Source organism: Lissotriton helveticus, chromosome 2_1 (assembly GCF_964261635.1).
Source record: "Lissotriton helveticus chromosome 2_1, aLisHel1.1, whole genome shotgun sequence".
Taxonomy (NCBI): domain Eukaryota; kingdom Metazoa; phylum Chordata; class Amphibia; order Caudata; family Salamandridae; genus Lissotriton; species Lissotriton helveticus.
The window spans coordinates 155,775,986-155,796,800 of record NC_136059.1 but is presented as its reverse complement, the minus strand read 5'-3'; the positions used below and the strand labels follow the sequence as shown (position 1 = coordinate 155,796,800).

The following is a 20,815-nucleotide window of genomic DNA, read 5'->3' as shown; positions in this document are numbered from 1 at the left end:
AACTCCCCTTTCTATAAGGACAATCAAAGAAGTGATAAGCTATTGTTTCGCGACATAATTTCCAATATTTATTAGTGTATTAATTACATTTCCAGATCTTTAAGTTCAGCAGGATACTAGATCTAGTTAATTCCCGGAACCTCTTATACAGGTTTTTAAAAGAAAAATATTGTGGGATTCGTATCTATATTTATGTAATTTTTTGCATTTATAATGACAAATTGTTTAGTACAATAAACTTGTTACTGTCTCTAAAATAAAGTGCAGGAGGCTGTCTGGTTTGCATGACCCTGGTGGTGTGACTTTGGGAATCTCTTGCCTTAGGTTTCTGGTCCCAGCTCACCTGTTTATATTTGAATGGTGCATTCCTCAGATCCCCATCAGGGACAGGAAACCGCTCCTTGTCAAAGGCAGGATTAGAGATCACACCCAGAGCTTAAAGACAGTGGTCTTCAAACTGTTAATTAGGTTAGTGAGCTGAAATTAAGGGAGTCAATGAATGTTTGGAAGAATCATGTTGACAATATATACCGTTAGACTCCCCGAGCTCTTCAGACCATTTGGCAACCTGCCGTAGAGAATTTGCTTGTTTTTGATATACTCAAATTATTGCATGAAAAATCAATGAAACATATAGTTTTGGACTCCTCTCCCAACAGCCCTATCTCATTTGAAGCACTGGACACACTTGCAATTTTCCCTACTGTGATATATATTTATTGTGATGAACTCAAAATCTTCAATGAATATCACCTTTTGTCTGTTTGTTTGGAGGGAAACACCCTCATCTAAGAGTACAGTGTTTGACCTTGCTGGCTATATATACAAATTATACACAATAATTGTAAGAAAATGTTACGGGATTTTGGGGCGCCAAAAACAAACTATTTTACATGAGTGGATGGGATGCTAGGCATGAACAAGTTTTAAGGCTACAGTTTTCTCTATTGGAACCCATGACCACTTTGCACTCAGGAGTAAGACATGCTCCCAATGCATTGTTAATCTCCCTGTACACAATACAGTTTTGTGTTGTTTTAACCCCTACTTTTCATATCTGCCTTCTTGTCTTTCTTTTGCACAGGAGTTGTAGCAGACAACAAGTCCGTCTTCCGCTATACCAAGGACCAGCGTCCAACCTCGCTGCCCATTCAGCCCTTCGTGTTCCAGCACCACTTCAAGCAGATGCCCAAAGTGCACCCTCTGCACAGCCACTTTGCTTCCAGCCTGTCCCAGCTCTACAGTCTCTCCAGCCACCGAGCTGCCAGCACACAGAACTCCTCCGAATCACAGTCATCGACGTCGGCCACCTCAACGGGCTACTCTATAGCGGGAGCAGGTCCCGCACAGACCCTGTGCACCGTGTCCAAGCGATCGACGGATGGTCTTAGTTCCATTGGCGAGTGCAACACCAAAAAGTCAGTTCCGGAAACCACACGGCCATCCCCATTGGGTAGCTACTCTCCTGTGCGGAACAATGTCCCGTTCTTTGAGAGTATGGACTCCTCCTCTGGCTCTCCGACACCTGACAGAGCACAAGATTTCCACCCACCCAGAAGCCGGTCGTGCCCTATGTCTGCAAACCTGCTTTCTACAAGAGCCTCTCCTGCTAGGGGGGTCACCCTTCCTGGTGCCGCGCGAACTACTCAACAGAGAAAAGATGAAGGCCCCTGTGAAAAACAAATGCCTCTTGTGGCCGACAAGAGGGATGCGGCAACAGAGCGGGACTCACAAGGCTCAAAGTATGTCCCCCGTTCAAGCCCACTCCCAGTGTTGTCAACAGTAGGACGAGCCATGAGCACACAGGGCAGCCATCCTGAACCAGCGAGGGACAGCGAAGTAGATAGTGGAAAGAAAGCCGAAGAAAACAGCACGGTGCCACGCCACATACATGGTATGATTGAACTCACTAGATTTATCAGTATTTTGACGCGTAGCAAGCCTCGATATCTTTGAGTGTAAGGGGATAATTGTTCTTCATCTAGATATGATGAATCAAGAAAGCATATATTGATATCACATTGATAAAGTGCAACACAGTCTATTTACTAGAAAGGTATGACAGCACAAAAAGGCACATGTAGCTCATAATAACAAAAAGTGATCTGTAGTCGCAAGCGCTACTGATGAAGACTTTACATTGCACGAGGTTAGAGATTCTTCCAGAGCCTATTTATTTTTAATTAGAATTTACACAATGCTTTTATCGATAGTACTGTTAAAAGCAAAACGAGCATCATTAGAAACATTGGGAAATAAAAGCAAGGAAGCAACTACTCGAGAGGGCCATCCACCAGGTAAGGCCAGATTAAAGGGATGACCCTTCATGCATCTTTTTAATACACAGTCAATCCTAGAAAGAATCTCACTGAAACTGGCAAGTCGTACCAGAGGTTTGGTCCCCACAATACAGAAGACCTAAAGCAAGAAGCAGCACTAATAGTGAAGTAAATCACAGAGATAAAAATGAGCAAGACCCACAACACAGTTAAAAACAATACCCAAGTAAAGAAATTAAAAATAAGAAACCAAAGGTAACCAGCACATTTGCAATAAATAGGGACTAACCTGAGCAGAAAGTCCACGACCAAATACAGTACGAAAAAAGGAGAAGTAAACTAATTGTAAGGGAAGCAAAGCATCCTGAGGAAGACCTCCACACAGTCAACAACAGCCATCTAAAAAGAGACCAGAGAAAACTATGAATACGGCATTTCATAGCTGAGAAAGGACTGGATTCTCTTCACATTGTACAATTGAAAATGATGTCTACAAGAGACCAGAGATTTTTTTTGTGGAAAGTTAAAATAGTCAAAAATTCACCTTTCTAAGATTCATAAAATGGAGCTGCCAGATAGGAGGAAAGCCAGAAACATAATCTATTGTGTCAAAAGCAGCACAAGGACCCAAGAGACGCTTTGTAGAAGATAATATCTGATGACAAGACTAAAAAATGAAATTAGATACTGCAAGTAATGCTGTAACTGTAGAATGGCCTGGGTGGAAACCAGGTTAAGACTGGGGGAGTACGTTGTACTCTGAAAGAAAGTAAGCTAGATGAACATAGACAAAGATTTACAGAATAATAAATAAACAGGGTAGCAAGGAAACAGGCTGGTAATTAGAGAGAAGTGAGGCCCCAAATACGTTTTTTTTGTTTTTTACTAAAGGAAAGAGTGTCTGATTGGAATAAAGTAGAAAAGATACCCGAAGATATTGAAATATTAAAAAAAGCAGTAATAAAAGAAGCAAAACAAGCTTAAGTAGACAAAAATAATCAGGGTTAACCCAGGCCATGAGATAACAAATTCAAAGAATGAGGCAAAATCAGATTTTTTTTATTGATGACAGTTACTCAACAGGGAAAGGAGGACAACATTGGAGGAAGAGAGAGAAGAAATAAATAGCAGAGATGAAAGAATAATCAAGTCATTTTAGAAGACGTAAAAAGTAGTCCTTTGCAGTAACATTATAGGAAAGAGAAGGACCGAAAGGAGTGGGAGTGATTAGTACATTTGATGTATAAAACATACATGTAAAACACACGATAAAAGTTAAAGGAATTATGTTTCATAAAAGAAAGTGACCTTCCTTAGCCCTTTTGAGATACTGATTATAAGAAATATAACAGTGAAGAAAAGAATGAAGTAGTGAAGACTTATGCTTGTGCCACTGACGTTTGATCCTGCGGATCAATGAATGCTGGGAAATAAGAACTGGAATAGGCAGTGTTGGCGTGGATCACAAATTGAGAATAAAATCCCATGTGGTTTGATGAAGGCACAACATTATGGTTAATTTTACACACCTGTGGGGCACCACAGGTACTTAAAAGCTAGCTCACAAACATGTGGTTTTGTCGACTCACAAAGCGACACATTGACATGTCTACCCCTGCCTTCGGCCGTGGCATCCACCAATGGGTACCAACAACAGGACTAGGAATATGTATAATAACACAGCATCCAAGAAACAGTATTTCTCAAGCAGTGTCACAGTACTTGGTGTAATTGGAATGATTCCAATGTGTTTAACTCTACTCTGTGCATCTGTCTAAGCATTAATTAATCCTTTCTCTCTCTTTCTCTGTCTCTTCCTGTGTTCCCTCTCTTCATGTGCAACTGTCTGATATCTGTCCTGTCTTGAAATTTGCTAGCCAACCACCTTTCACCGCAGGCCTTAAAATGGCGGGAGTACAGGCGGAGGAACCCTCTGGGGCTGGAGCGTGTCTCGGGGTTAGCAGGGTTGGCGGGCAGTCTGGACAGGAAACAGCAGCAGGAGCCTAGAGGAAACAAGAGGAGCCTTATCTTTGACTTCCCCGGCAGCATCCAAGCCGCTAACATTCACTCCCGGCTGAACGGTGGGCAAATACTTTCTGCCTTACAACTTATGCGTGTCTGTTGGCTTGTGCGCTCCCTGCCTTCTTTCTAACCTGCATTTGCTTCCAAGCATTCCTACATGCCTGCTTGCTCTTGGGCCTGTGCTCCCCCTAGCTTCTAGTGCTATTAAATGGCTGCTAATGCTCCCTCTGGGATTTTTCAAGACATACCTTATGCCAGGGATATTACACCTCATGCTAACAATATGTACCTATGCACAATAATGATAACATCCCATGACTATGTTAATAAATACTATTTGCATGCCTAAAAGCCACCCATTTATGTTGCCTGCTAGCATCTCTGCCAGGCTCGTCTCATAGGCAACAGATCGCTTACCTAATGAGTGCCATCCACTCATGAACAAGTCCCATCTCCTCATTGACAAGCCCTATCTCCTCAGATAGAAGTCACATTGCCAATGGTCCTGGTATTTTTTGATATAGGAAAATAACAGTAAGTAAATCAATTGGAAAATAACCTGCAAGAATCAGATTTGCTGTGCTGATTCCCATATGTTTTTCCTTGGTGTGCCAACCATAGACCTTGCCTGCTTATAATTTTGTTGGGCCGCTAATTCTTGTTAATGGGCTCATCAGAATTAACGGGCCGCCCATTAAGAGGACACAAAAGTTGAACTTGGTTCCAGAAGCTGCATGTTCCATTTCTCCTTCCATAATAGCAGAACATATCCCCTTATATTTACAACAATTTGCCTGTCCTCTAAACCAGCATGACCACTCTCTGAGAAGATGAATATGACTAGCTAATAACACCACCCAGTAAGCTTGGCCAGCTCACTCTTAATCTTACCTTTCCACTTGATTACCTTGTCTTTTAATGGACTTATCCATCTTTTCAGTGATCTTGCCTTCCTATACTGCAATGTATCTGTTTCACTCATGTGTGAGTCATGTCTCTGACGATGATCACAGCTTTGGTTCTGATTAATTTATCACTTTCATTAATAAGGTGTAGCATCTTACTATGATCTCACCCTTCAAATAAATTAGCATTACCTTTTCATTTAAGGGCTGGACCTTCTGCCTGACAATATTTGCCTGCTTAAAGACAATGCAGACCGCACCCGGCTAGCTGAGTCAATCTGCCAAAACACTATGAATTGAATCTTGTTAAAGCTTACCCGCGATATCTCGTCTTACTGATAATCCGGGTCATGCTTCGATGACGATGGTCTTCTTACTCATCTTCCCCATCTCTTCAATGAGCAGAGTTGGTTCAATTATGGACATAATTAGGTGGCCTTTCTTAATGTACCTCTGGGCAATCAATTTGAGCTACTTGATTGGCTCACCCATTATTTTTCCCATCTTCAACGTGAACCTGGGCTTGGAAATCGTCTTTTGTATTATTAATTTGTGGAACACCATGAATATTCACCTGTTTATATAGTGCATTAAGATAGTTTCTAAGTGGTCCAATTTTGGCTGATTTGGATATTGAGATCCTGGGCATTAACGTAATTTTTGTGCATGTTTCAGGGCTTGAAATATTTTTTCAAGTGGGCCATTGTTTAAGTTCCAGGGGCACCCAATTAATAGTCGACAATTTTTGGCCAACTACATTTTACTAACACCTTTAAATGTTTCACAGCGGAGAAAAGCCAAGTCTACATATTATTGCTTGATAAGTTACAAACCAAGAGAAAGTAAAATGACTTTAACCATATTAATCGTAATTGTCGAGGTAGAAATAAGGGACCGATTCACAACTTTTTTTTAGCACTTTATTTTCCGTAAAATGCTGATTCTGATTTAGTGTATCATTGGTGGAATTTTTCTTTCATTGGATGTACTTGCAAAAATAAATAACATGTGTGTGAATGCTAAAGAGTACAAGTTAAACCATAAGTTATGAAACCATATAGAAAACATTAATAAAAATCAAATCAGCATTTTATTGCAAAAGTAAAGGTTTTGATTAGCCAATCGTGTCCTTGGAACGTAGAGTGTTAATGTTCTAGATAGTGTCCATCCTCCTCAGGGTGCCATTGCCCTTCTCTCCGATGATCATATTTCCAGATCATCATGTTGGTGAAGTCTTTTCATCACATGTCACACAGGAGCTTGTTCTCATGAATAAGGATGGCCTTTGCTAAAGTCTGAGATTTGGGATCTCCATCATGTGTTTTTGCTTATGAATAGGGGAGATTCCATCATTGATGAGCTAGGCATCCTATTAACAAGTTTCTTCTTGTAATGAGTTAGGCATCTCATTGATGACCATGATACTTTAATGATTGAATGAGGTCGTTATACTGATGAACGTGTCTGCCGATAACTGAAATAAGCCACCTGACCACTTCGCTTGTTGATCTGTTGAATTCGCAAGTTCTGAGAATCTTCAGTTTCTAATAAATGGACAAATCCATTTTGTTGATGAGGTTGTTCTCCCTGACTAAGCATGACTGAACTGTGCACACCCAGTTTGCTCTTTTAATGAATGATCTAGGCTATTTCACGAACAATCTTTTCTTTAAATGATTGAGGCACTCTGCGCATAACTGAACGTATTCTTCTAAACATTGAGCTAAGTCATCTCACTGAGGAGCATGTTTTTCAAATGACCGAACCGGGCAATCCCTCCCATGAGTGTTTTCGACAGATCTGTTTCTTCTCCTGGTGAATGAACATAGCTGACTTAAGACTTAAAGAATGAGTAGGTCAATTAATTTCTAGGTATGTTCTCCCATTTGTGCGCTCTGCGATCCCACCAATGAGCTTTTGCTTCTAATGAATAATTTTGGACATCTCACGGATATTCCTTTTCTTCTAAAGAATGAGATCAGTCAGCTCACTGATGAGATTGTTATTTCAGTGATTGATCTTGCCATCTCACTTTTTCCTTAAATGAACCGGCTAGGTTGTGGCACTGATGAATTTGTTTTCTAATGAATGATGTCACCCACATGACTGAGGACCTGTTTCTTCTAATGCTCAAGCTTGGTCACCTAGTTGATGAGTTTGCTCTTCTAAGTTCAGGCATCTTACTGAAGAGCTACATCTTTTATTGAATGACCTTGGCCCTCACCCTGATGACATTGAGCAGCACACTACAGTTTCCTCGTCTTGGAGAAGATTGTCATTCTCACTGAGGAGTGTTGCCCAGTTTCTGTAAGTGCAGGCATCTCGGGCATGGACTTGACTTTCCCCACCGTGACAAATCTCACGGATGAAATTTCTCAAGGTGATGGTCTTCTACACTATGAGGTTGCTTACTTAACACATTACCTGTTCAACCCTGTCTTTAATATGGTAGATCGTACCGTGAAGAACCCTTCTCACTAAAAATGGTCTCACACATGAACATTGTCTTTACACTAATTAGCCCAGTCCTTAGACAGATTAGCTTGGCCTTCTGCACTAATGACTTGACTTCTGCTTCCATCTATCTTCCGTGGCCATCTCTTCTCCATTGCTAACAACACTTGCTTCCTTGCTCATGAGCCTGCCGCCCACAATAAGTCTTGTTTGCTCGCTAGCCATTTGATCCATGCTTCTTTGCTGGCATGCCTCAACTAACTGAGAGTTTTTAAGTGTGCGGTGTTAACTTAATTGCTTATCACTTCAATATCTTGACCCTCTGTCTTGCACACTTTGGCTCCTTGCTTCCAATCTCTATCTCTTTGCTTACAGTCCTACTAACATACGATTATGACGAGTCCAGAACTTTGTGTTGTACAGTTAGGTTTATGCAGTCAACATTGAAATGCTTTTATTGCGAAATGTAGGGAGTATACTACTGAAACCTGCAACAACAACTATACTAGCTGCTTTTTTTGGCAATTTGGTGCACACCTGTCACACCTCTATGAGCCAATACATTCTTCAGATGGCCTCTTGTTTCTCTGCAGTTGCCTACCTCTAAAGCCCTATTTCTTTCTAGGTACACTTTAAGGTAGGTTTAGCGCTTTAATATTTTGATGCATATAGTGAACCCATGTGTCATTTTACCTACAGACTCAGGAATACATTAATTGATGCAGCTCTGATGAATAGGAAATATATTTTGGAACGATTTTATAAATTAATTCAAATGGCACTCAGGCATTACAAACTCTTGGTACATGACAGCTAAATTTCCTCAGTTTCTACATAAGCATTAATGAAATGATACTCTCATAATTGGGAACCCTATTGGAAAGTAATTCAGAACCAAAACATACAAGTTATCAATAACAACTCTCTTAGAAAATACTTCAAAGTTTCTGTCCAAGTCTCTTCAAGTATTAAGGACGTTGGGCCAGATGTACGAATATTTTGTTAGCTAAAAGTGATTGTAATTTACACACCAACATTTAGTTAATCCAGTGGTATTTTGTAAACCCACCTATGTGCTCATAGGTATGATCGAGAAATACGGAATCGTACTGGGTCACAATTCGACCACCCTCGTGCATATTAATGAGGTAGGTCAAAAACTACGTAACACTGCAATTCCCAGGAATTGTACCCTGCTGGGGTCAGCAGACCAGCATGCCTGTGATTGTTTTTCAATAAAGTAGTCTTTTTTATGTACCCCATTTTCCTCAAAGATGCGTTTTTCTAAACAACAAGGAAAGAATGTTTGGTACAACTGGCCCTTCGTTGGTTACATTGGATGTCAGACACTCTAAAATTTTAATGGAATAGCAATAAATTAAAATTCATTAATGAAAAATAGGGCTTTTTGAAACGTAATAGAAAAACACTACTGGCATGTTGAGAGCTAACAAAACATATATGCCATAAGCAGGTAGAAAATAGGTCATTCCAAGATTCTTGTTCCACCTGTATACGCTTTTTAAATCTGACACTGCAACAAATTAGAGTATTAGTTGAGGGGAGCGGAAGCCCTTCTTGGGCAACAACCACAATCTTGCCAGGTTGAACCACAAAAAGTCACAAAATTAACCTGTGCTTAGACTCTGGTAGCTTGGCACTGTGCATTCCGGTTTAGCTTGGAGGCAACGTGTACCATATTTATGCAGTGCTCAAAGAGCAAGAAAGTGAAAATACAACACAAAAGTATCTAATAAATAAAATTACACTAAAACAACAAAAATCCAATAAATAGGAGAGATGATATTTTGAAACTTTTAATTAGAGTTAGTGCTAAAAAGGACAATGTGCCATGCACGGGTATCGGACTGTGCTAGATCAGGTCAAAGTCAAAAGTTAAGGCCACCAGCAATTGATTGCAGGTAGGATAAAGGGACCAGGTTTGTCCTGGTGGAAAGTTTATCTTCTGGCTTAGAAGCGTTTATAGAGGAAAAGTCTTTGTCAACGAGTCGTCCATTACAAGCTAGAGCCAAAGTGGGGTTGGATGAAGGCAGGCTGCTGAAGAGCGGAGTCCTGGTGCAGTCGTCTACAAAGGTGGAAATGCTCAGAGCGAGGGAAGTCCAGAGACCATTCCTAGGAAGGCCTTGTAGTTGGTTGTCTTCAGCTCAAGATTGGTTTTGGTGAAGCCCTCTACATTCGGACTTAAACGTTTTTCTGGAAGCCACATCTCCTTTACTGGGGCAAAGTGGCAAGTTGGATATGACCAGTGATTCAACGGCTGTCCTGGTCTCTTAGCAGTTCTTTAGGGAAAAGTTGGCAAAGGATTTTAAGTCCCAGCTCTTGCAGTTTAGGAAAGGAGAAGTAAACTCTGAGACCATCCAAGGTTATAGTACCTGGGGCGTACCACGTGGGGTTTAGTACTCACTACAACATAGGCCATCAGCAAGGTTCAGAGCAGGCCCAGTTGAAACTGGTCAGCTGTAGAGAGAGAAGCTTGTTTTATCCCTGTAGCTCATATAGTGAGTTACTTTTGGGGTCCTGGGTTCAAGGCAAGCAGGCCCTGGCTTCCTTCAGGTTCTTCAGAAAGCAGAGCAGTCCTTCTGATTCTCCACAAGTCCAGTAGAGGTTCGAAGAGAGTTGTAGGAACACAACGTTTATGACCAGGGCCAGCCTGTGGTTGTGGGGGAGACTACAATACTTTGTCCAACCTCTAAACCAGTCCTGGGTAGCGCCCCTCCCCCACTAGGTCTGGAGGCAGCCTGTCTAGATAGACAAAAGGGAGGCAGGTCTAGGTGTGAGCTTCCGGGTAGGCATCTTTTGAAGCTCAGCAAGGGGCTGGGCAGGGCAGCTTGTCAAGGAGTAAAACTCCCTCCCGACACCTAGAGCCCCTTGCCCACTGTCTGGGAGCAATACACAGCTCACCACAGGGGAGCAATCAGCAGTCAGGTGACAGTTGGACTCTGGCAAAAAGGCTGTTTGCTTTTAGCAGAAAAATACAACTTTCTAAAAGTGTCTTCATAAAATATAAAACCAACTTTACCCCCAAGTTAGATTTAAAATTACCAATAACACAAGTCCTTGACCAATTTCTCTAGCTATTCCCAAATTGAATTTAGAACTTATTAAATGTAACAGTGTTAACCTATGAGAGCGCCAGCCTTATCACGGGGGCAAATGACTTTGAAGGCTTTTCACTCCCCGTACATGTAAAACATTAATTATAAATGGCATAAAACTTCAATACCATGCACCTTTCCCTATGGGTCTTTAAGAGCTACCTTAGGAGAGATTTATAAGTATTAAAAAGGAAGGTTTGGGCTGGGAAAATTTTGCCTGGTCCAAATGGCAGTTTAAAATTGCACATCTATGCTGTAGTGGCAGGCCTGAGACATGTTTTAAAGGGCTACTCGAGAGGGTGGCACAATGTGTTCTGAAGTCCACTAATACCATTTAATGTACTGCTCCTGTGTAAATGTAGAACCATATACTAGGATCATATAAGTAAATTAAATGTGCCAATTAGATGTAAGCCAATTTTACCATGTTTGAAAAGAAGAGCACACGCACTTTACCATTAGTTAGCAGAGGTCTGGTGCACAGAGTCTTATTGCCAACAAAATCAAGTTCAGCAACAGAAGACAAACATCTTGGGGAATGCCACACAATGAATGAATGTTTATTAATGTTTGATTAATAAAAATCATTACATATAATAATAACAAATACCTTCAAATCATCTCCCCCACTTGATTCAGAAACTCATTCTTATGGCATTTGCGACTGTATATTTGTCCAACAGGTAACCTCAGAGTCCTTAGTACTTTAGTATATGTGGGAGATCAGTCCTAATGCAAATCCATTTGATCATTTCCCTTGTTATACATAATTCCCCTTGGAGTCCATCTTCCACCAAAATATAAGATTAAAATTGCACAGTTCCCTTATTGAACCGTTCCCTTATTGCACATGACCCATTTTCATAACTCTAATGACATGAATCAGCCCGAACATAAACATTAGGGGCTAGATGTAGGTAATTCGTATATACCGATTCATAAATACCGAATTTTACCGATTCGGTATCTATGAATCGGTAAATATGAAGGTGGGAGATGTAGGTATTTTTAGAAATTGAAATACCGATTCGTTAATATTCGGTATTTACCGATTCGGTAAATACCGAATCGGTATTTCCTATTGATTCCTATGGGCTGTGAAGCCCATAGGAATCAATGGGAAATACCGATTCGGTAATTACCGAATCGGTAAATACCGATTCCTGCAAGGGTGCAGGGGGTGTCACTTTGACACCCTCTAGCACCCAAAATACAGGCATGTGTGCCATGTGGCACACAGACATGCCCTAAGGGCATGTCTGTCTGTTACATGGCATAGGTGTGCATGCACACATGTGCATGCACACCTGGATTCGGTATTTTAACTCCCAATTGGATTGGGTGGTAAAATACCGAATCTGAAAGGCCTTTGGTACTCAGAAGAGTCCCACCTACATCTGGAAGTTACCGAATCGGTAAAAATACCGATTCGGTATTTTACCGAATCGGTAAATTTACCGAATCGGTAAAATTGGCCCCTACATCCCAAATCGTAAATACCGGTCGGTAACGGCCGAAGTCGGACGTTACCGACCGGTATTTGGGCTCCTACATCTGGCCCTAGATACCCATGGTTATGAAAAATGTTCCTCAAAGTAAAATCCACTTGAACATTTTACACAATTAGATTAAAATCTTTACCAAAATAAACATTAAAAAGAAACATTTTTCGAGGCCAGCGTGTAAATATTGCGAATTATGTGGTGCTGGATGTCTGGCTTTCTATTGGTGTTTGGTTTGGGTTCTTTTGGTGTTTCTTAAGTAGTTACTACATAAGGGGGGTGTCTCAGCGGACTCACTGGGGTATTGCATGACGGATGTCTCTCCCCTGGCCCGGTGCCGGCCAGGTAACCTCCAATAATGGTGGGGGGTGGGGGAAGGGTGGAAGGTCGGACTGGTCATCAGTAAAAGGAAAAGTAAGAGTAACAGGAGCATGGTAAACTGGTATGCTGAAAATATCAGGTGATGGCACGACGAAGGGTCCTTGCAAAAGCCGGAGCAAACATTCGGGAAACTTGAGATTAAAGGATGGGGGCACCAAGGGTGTTACCCTTAAAATAATTGTGACCTAAATGATGTCAGGAAGTGGCAAAATGTTGCAATAGGATTACGTACTATGGGTGCTAATGTTGTCTGTTTACAGGAAACCCATATAGAGGGTTCTCAAACACACCTTTTAAAAACATTGGGCTATAAATTGGTTTGTGCGACGTCACAAGGGGCTCGGGTACCGGGGGTTGCTATTTTAGCCAAGGGCCCAGAATATACTTTTATCCGCTGCAAAGATGATAACTTTGGCCGCTGGGCATTCACAGAGTGTCAGGAAGGACAGGGGCAAAAGATAACGATTTGTGCTGTACATGGGAGCAATAGCGATGACCCGTCTGTTTTTAAAGATATCTCTAACGAACTTTCACATTGGCCTCTACCTTTACTGATTTGCGGGGACTTTAATATTAACCTCCCCAGCGACTGGTCCAGTAAGGACGACTGGCGGTACAATGGCCGGAAACCCAAAGTGTTTAAGGCGATAAAACACATGTGCTATACACATGGGCTTATAGGTGGATGGCAAATTTCAAATACTAATACTACAAAAATTTACCGAAAGGAAAAGCAACCGGTTTAGATAATATACCATCGGAATTCTATTTAGTTTTTTTAGACCAGATTAAAGGTATCTTACTTGATTTATTTATTTACATTTTCAAAGGGGGGGGGGCAGCCCCCAAACTCCTAGTCCAAGGCAAAGATAGTAATTTCCCCTAAAAAAAATAAACCTCCAGAACAGCTAGACTCATACCGCCCCATCACTCTCATTAATACAGATTCCAAAATTTTCTCGAAACTCCTGGCGAACCGAATTGCCCCTATCATTCACAAAGTAATAGCCAAATACCAGCACAGCTTTGTGCCAGGGAGATAAACGGTTAATCGTATCCAAAGCGTGATTACCCTATTCGACCACTCGGAAGTTGCAGGAGACCCTATGGCGCTGGCTCTCCGTGAGGCCGAGAAGGCCTTCGATAGGGTCTCCTGGCAATTTTTGTGGACTGCCATGTCCAGGGTTGGTATTCAAATGGGGTTTATCCAGGCATTACAAAAATTATATGTTAACCCCAGGGCTATGCTAATGGTAAATGGCAGCCTTACTAAAGAGTTGATTATATCTCGAGGAGACCGGCAGGGTTGCCCTTGCTCCCCCCTACTCTTTGCGAAATATCTTGATCCTTTTATTCGCAGACTGGAAAGGAACAGAGAGATAGAACCGATTTTGTCACAGGAACACACAACCAAAACCTTGGCTTATTCCGACGACATAGCAATTGTGACAGCAGACCCGAATTTAGCTATGACTGCTATCACAAGGGAGGCAATAACATTTGGAATGGTATCGGGATATGCACTCAACCAGGGGAAAACACAGATTGTGCTGAATAAGAAAATTGAGATGTGCGATCCGCTAGTGGTAGATAAGGCAACTTACCTGGGCATCTGCATTACATCTAAACTAAACTTGAGAGTTTGGTAAAACTAAATGTGAAGCCAATGTTGGATGCTATGCAAAAGGAACTCTGCCGGCTAGATAATTTACATCTTTCTTTAATTGGTAGGATTAACGCCCTGAAAATGGACTTCTTCCCTAAAATTCTTTACTTATTTAGAGCCATATGTTTAGAATTCTCCGATCAATGTTTTAAATCTATGGAACATACCTTTTCCAGTTTCATCTGGACATACGCGCAACCCCAGCGGGCTTATACATTTCTGACCCTTACAAAAGAAAGAGGAGGTTTAGCCCTCCCAAATCTTAAAGCATATTATTGGGCTTCTGTACTGCTTTACAGTCGGGAACTATTACAGAATAATAGGGATGACATGATCCCAGGGGGCAGTCAGCCTTCCATCTTTCAGCTAATTTTAGGAAGTAAAAGCACCGCATATTTATGGCGACATCTGCACGACAGCTACCATAAAAAAGTGAAGATTAAGACGTTATTCAGTGGATTTAAAACATGGAAAGCTATGAGAAAAATGCTGGGTATTGGGCTAGTATCATATTATACCACCCCCCTAAGGGATAACCCTGATCTGCCAGAGATTTTTAGAGATAACTGCATGAATAAATGGGACGCAGCAGGAATAACGCATATTGGGTGTCTCTTCTCCCCCGTCGGGTTTCAATCTTTTGAAGAACTAAGGGAAAACTTCCAGGTGGACAGGCGGGATTTTTTTAAATACCTCCAAATCCGAGATTATCTGTCACGAAGGGTGGGGGTGGGGCCCCGTCTGAGAAAGTTGCACTAGTGGAAACATTAATTTAAAGTAAAAAAAACACCATTGGGGGGATATACTCCCTTGTAAATATGATGTTTCCACATGATCTGGAGAAAACCGCTCAGAAGTGGCAGGGGAAAATAGGTATAATTTTGGATGAATTTAACAATGCCTATTCAATGTCTCAAACATGTCTTATGTCCACAAAACTCCAAGCTCAGTTTTACAAAACTTGCTTTTTCTTATACTACACTCCTGATAAAATTGCCAAATGGGGGTGTGGTAAAGGGACATGCTGCCCTAGATGTAAGATATTCAATGCCGACTGTGGACATATTTTTTCTACTTGTGACGGATTAACCTTTTTAAAACATGAGATTGAGAAATTCCTTTCCGCCGTATTAAATAGAGATATAATCCTGTCTAATGAAGTTATCCTATTAGGGGCCTCAGATCCTAGCACTCAAAGATTCGGGTATGAATTCATTTTTATTGCTATGGCAGTGTTAAGGATTTGCATAACCTCGGCGTGGTTGGATCCGATTGCTCCATCATTTCAGCAAGGGCTTGCGAGGTTACTAGCAATCTTTTTACAAAAAACTAGCGGGACGACGTGGGGTGTACTTGGGTGCACTCAAAAGGGTAATTATCAGTAAGTATTTTTAAGGTGCACGTCTACCAGCTACTAGGGCATCGTCCAACCCCAAACTAACCATATGAATACTCAAAGAATGAGCTGGGAGTGCTAAGTTTTCTCAAAAAAAATACAATCGTTTAATCACAATTGACACACAAATAAATCAATAATCAAGCAATGCTACAATTACGGAAACAATGTAATTCTTGTGTTCCAAATGACTTTCTTTGTATTGTCAGCAGCCGACGCGTTTCGTCCTAAAGGTAGGACGTCATCAGGGCTGCAAATATAAACACAAAATACATATGCATAAGTCAAATGACCAATCTTGACGTTCTTTCTGTAAAAAGATCAAGTAATTATATTACATTTTATTAGTACAGCCCATTGCCGCTCTCAAGCCGACAGACCACGCACGCAACCTGGGCTTCATCCTGGACTCCTCCCTCTCGATGACCAGACAAGTCAACGCCGTCTCCTCCTCATGCTTTCACACCCTCCGCATGCTCCGCAAGATCTTCCGATGGATCCCGATCGAAACCAGGAAGACGGTCACCCAGGCCCTTGTCACCAGCCGGCTGGACTACGGAAACACCCTCTACGCCGGAACCACAGCCAAGCTACAGAAAAGACTACAATGAATCCAGAACGCCTCCGCCCGACTCATCCTGAACATCCCTCGACGCAGCCACATCTCCAGCCACCTGAGGAACCTGCACTGGCTCCCCGTCAACAAGAGGATCACATTCAGACTCCTCACCCACGCACACAAGTCTCTCCACAACCTGGGCCCCAAGTACCTCAACGACCGCCTGACCTTCCACACGCCCACCCGCCAGCTACGTTCCGCTAGCCTCGCCCTCGCCGCCGTACCACACATCCGAAGAGCCACCGCCGGAGGCAGATCCTTCTCCTACCTGGCGGCCAAAACATGGAACTCCCTCCCCATCCACCTCCGGCTGACCCAGGACCACCTCGCCTTCAGGAGACAACTCAAGACCTGGCTGTTCGAGCAGTAGCGACGACCCCCCCCCCCCCCCAAGCGCCTTGAGACCCTTCCGGGTGAGTAGCGCGCTATACAAGTGCTGTGATTGATTGATTGATTGATTCCAACCTGGTGCCAATGGAATAATATTTTTAGACAAAAAAACCTTCTTATAGTATTTTCTTATACTGCTAAGAGAATCCGCAGGAACTGTTTACACATATAAAAACATCTGTTCATTTGTTTAATTTACATGAGATTGAACATACTGGGATAGAGAGGGCAACCTGTTCGGAATTTAACACTGATAGAGAATTTGGATGTTAACTGATAAGACATTCACTGCTGTCCTTTTTTATTAAGTTCAATAAAGATTAACAATAGTCATGCTCACCTTGAAAATTATTATTACAACTCTTCCATATCTGCAATATTTCTATGCCTTGGATCAAGGATACTCCCAACATGAGTCACGTTCCTTCAATGATCTACAAATGTGATACCATACTTAGATTAAACAATAGACAGGGGGAACCAGTCAATCAGAATCCAACATGTTCCTCAATCTTAGTAACTATGATAACATTACTAGGAGATTTCCATTTATGAAACCCCTTATTTAAGTCATTCCTCGCTGTCTTTTATTTTGAACCCATTGTTTCCATATCTGCTGCTGTAAACCGTGCCATACTATTATATTCTAATTGTTAATTACATCGTTGTTGCCAAATATTATAACCACATCGATAAAAAATACCTTTGGGCCACTCAGCCAATAGGAATCACCACTCGATCTGTCCCTTATTTCTAAATTTTGAATCTTCAAATCACCGTCTCAAAAATGTCACACCTGTTATGAAGTGAACAGACAATGATTTAAACTCATCGTGCATTAAAACATGAGGAGTCTTGCATCTGTAGAACTCCTACTATATGGGATAATTATGACCCTGATAATCACTCACCCAAAATCAGGTTTCTAGAAAATGGATAATTAGTTTCTCCTCAATTCCGATCTCATTACTTCATTTCACCAAGAAATATCTACAAAAGTGAAAAAACGGACAAGTACGTCGCACTATTAGTGCCATCTAACTAAAAAACTGTCTAACTTACAGGGTTCCTCCTATTTCTATCTACTTACCAGCGCATTCGAAGCCTCATGTTGCTCTCCCGCCGCCCGGGTTCGATAAATCCCGATAGCAAGCATCAGAAGACTCCCACTTGCTATAAGGAGCCCAGTATCCAATCCCAATCCGCTAAACTTCCCGGGCAAAATGTAAATCAGACACACCTGTATAACACTACCAGTTTCCACCTTGGTCCGGTACCTCTATTATGTCCGGTCTATGCAAGGCAACTTCCGTTCCAGCGCACCACTCAGCTTATAATCCGATGACAGCTTCCAATCCGGTCCGACCTAAGAATACCATCCGGTATACGTGCGTGTGTTCGCTTTATCAACAAGCCGAAATTACACGAATAATATCCGGTTTGATAACCGGCAACTTCCGTTCAGCGCACAACTTTTCCCCTAGACCCGGCACCAGCTTTCATTATGGCCCGTCTAAGAGTTTAGTCAAAAACAATATTTCCAAATATTACGATCTATTAGGCCATAGTCTTACTACCATTTGTGTATACCAGATTCCAAAAAAAGTATAGAAGAACATGTGAATGTTGAACAATAAAACGCTAATTCCAGATTCCAAAAAAAGTATAGAAGAACATGTGAATGTTGAACAATAAAACGCTAATGTACCACTATATCCAATGAAATGAGTTGTATTCAAATAGATTGATCTTAATAAAATAAATAGGTAATCCTGCCCAGTAAATATTAGCGGGTCAAAAGATAGGTACTACCTAGTTTGAAAAAATAATCTGGTATATATAGTATATACAACAGGTTGCCTGAATGTTTATCCCAGTATGTGTACAGAACAAAATACATATTCTGGTTCATTTTCTTGAATTTTACATACACTTCAGCTGTTTATATGATTCATTTTATTCCAATAATTCCAATAATTATATCAGATTATGCCAAAAAGTGATGTAACTCAGAATCAATCTTCAAACCTTGTTTCATGGTTCTACATTTGATTATCCATCGTGCTTCGGTCTGACGGATTCGTAATTCCCAGACCCCACCTCTCACATGTTAAGAAACTTTCTGTATTCCATGAAATTAAATTTTTTTATTAGAACCATGTTCCTTATCCATGTGTACATACAGTGGGGATTTTACATCATCATTAATAATCGCCCGCCTGTGTTCTTGTATCCTAGTTTTAAGGGGCCTCTTAGTACTCCCTATGTATACTTTCATACAACTGCATACAATGGCATAAACAACTCCTATACTATTGCAATTTATGAATTCATTGATCCGGAATTGTCTATTCCCATTGTATTTGAAAGTTTTATTTTTACTCATGCCATGTGCACATATTATGCACATATTATGCAAACACCACAGACATAAAAGCCTTTAGGCTGTGGTGGAAGCCAGTCTTGTGTTGGTACAATCATTGGACGAATATAATTGGTGGAAATCCTGTCTCTAATTGTTGGGCATTTTTTTAAAATTAGTCTAGGTTTGTCATCCAACTCCCTTGCCAAACCCGGCACACCTTTTAGCAAGGCCCAATTTCTGCTTAAAGCTTGTCTAATCTTATCTTTTTGTATACAATATGTTGTAACAAAAGATGGTCCATGTCTAGTTACCTCTTTCCTTTTGGAAAGTAAAGTGGTTTCTCTATTGATTTTTGATGCCTTATCTCTAGCCCGTGTTAAATCTTTGTTGGCATAACCTCTCCTACTGAGTCTTTCCTGTAGTTTGTTTAATTCCATAGAGTAGTCTTCCTCACAACTACAATTCTTCTAACCCGGACCATTTCTCCATATGGTATACCTGTGATAACAGCTCTTGGGTGAAAACTGTCTGCCCTCAAGATAGAGTTGGTGGCAGTCTCTTTTCTAAACAATTTACTTTGTATTTTCTCCCCATCCGCCATTAATGTCACATCCAAATATTCTATGCTCGATGAACTCTGGTTCATCGTTAGCCTTACATTAAAGTCATTTGGAACACAAGAATTACATTGTTTCCGTTATTGTAGCATTGCTTGATTATTGATTTATTTGTGTGTCAATTGTGATTAAACGATTGTACTTTTTTTGAGAAAACTTAGCACTCCCAGCTCATTCTTTGAGTATTCATACTACTAGCAATCTTTAATTTGGAAATTGCTATTTCAAGTCAAGTCAAAAAGGCTTTATTTCGATAAAAGTTATCATAAAAGCTTCACGATAAAAATACATAAATTCATTTGATTAAAATAGGGGAAGGAAAATACAACAATTTAGTTGAAGACAATATTAAAAAGTTTCGATTTCATTTAAGAGAAGCATTTCATAAATAGATAGTTAAAAAAAGATTAAACAGTTGATTTTAGCCTTTTGCTTCTGATGGACCATGCCCATGATAAAAATTTGGAAAGAGTGCAAACGTACAAGGCGCGACAGTCTGACATTAATATGCGTAGTGCCTCCTCATGGCGCCTGGTCCCCAACAGGCGGCACAGATGCTTGAGCCATTTTTTCCTCGGTAGGGCATACTCCCGGCATTCAAGCAGAAAATGCGCCACTGTCTCTGGTCTAGATGTGCATGCTAGGCAGTACTCTGTAGTTTGGGCTGGCGATTTCCACCGGGATGTAAAGGCATGCAATGGGAGAGTTCCTGTTCTAAATTTGAAATAAAGGGCCCTATCAAATGGTTTCTCAATGATGTCTAAATAGAGTTCCCGAAGTGGTAGGTCCTTAAATTTCAAGAAATCCTCCGTGAATCTACCCAGAGAGCAATTGGTGCTCCGTTGGGCCAGGATCCAGTTCCAATAGAGCTTCTTGAGCGTTGCCTTTGGGGGGGAAGATCTATTTGTCCAGGCTTCGCTTAGACCCAAGTTGAACAAGAGGGATTTCGTATCTCTTAACCATTTGATTCTATGCCATCCTGGTGATGCCATTATTTCTAGAAGCCCTTGCACATATTTGGCAAGCTCCGGGACTCGCCACAGACGGGCCCAAAGCAGAAGAGGCCGGAACTTAGCTAGATCTTCAATGGGTCGGCATCCTAG

The 20,815-nt window shown here is 41.2% G+C and overlaps 1 protein-coding gene across 7 annotated transcripts in view; it reads left to right on the top strand.

The window, feature by feature from the left end:
* Window positions 1–20,815, top strand: part of RUSC2 (RUN and SH3 domain containing 2) — a 397,633-nt gene that overhangs the window by 283,849 nt on the left and 92,969 nt on the right. For 5 of the 7 annotated variants that reach the window (XM_078674652.1, XM_078674651.1, XM_078674654.1 and 2 more), the window contains exons 3-4: window positions 1,085–1,894; window positions 4,157–4,360. In XM_078674652.1, coding sequence (XP_078530778.1) covers window positions 1,085–1,894; window positions 4,157–4,360 — 1,014 coding nt within the window. The remainder of the gene's footprint in view (window positions 1–1,084; window positions 1,895–4,156; window positions 4,361–20,815) is intronic. The other 2 variants (XM_078674657.1, XM_078674656.1) reach the window with 1 other exon arrangement.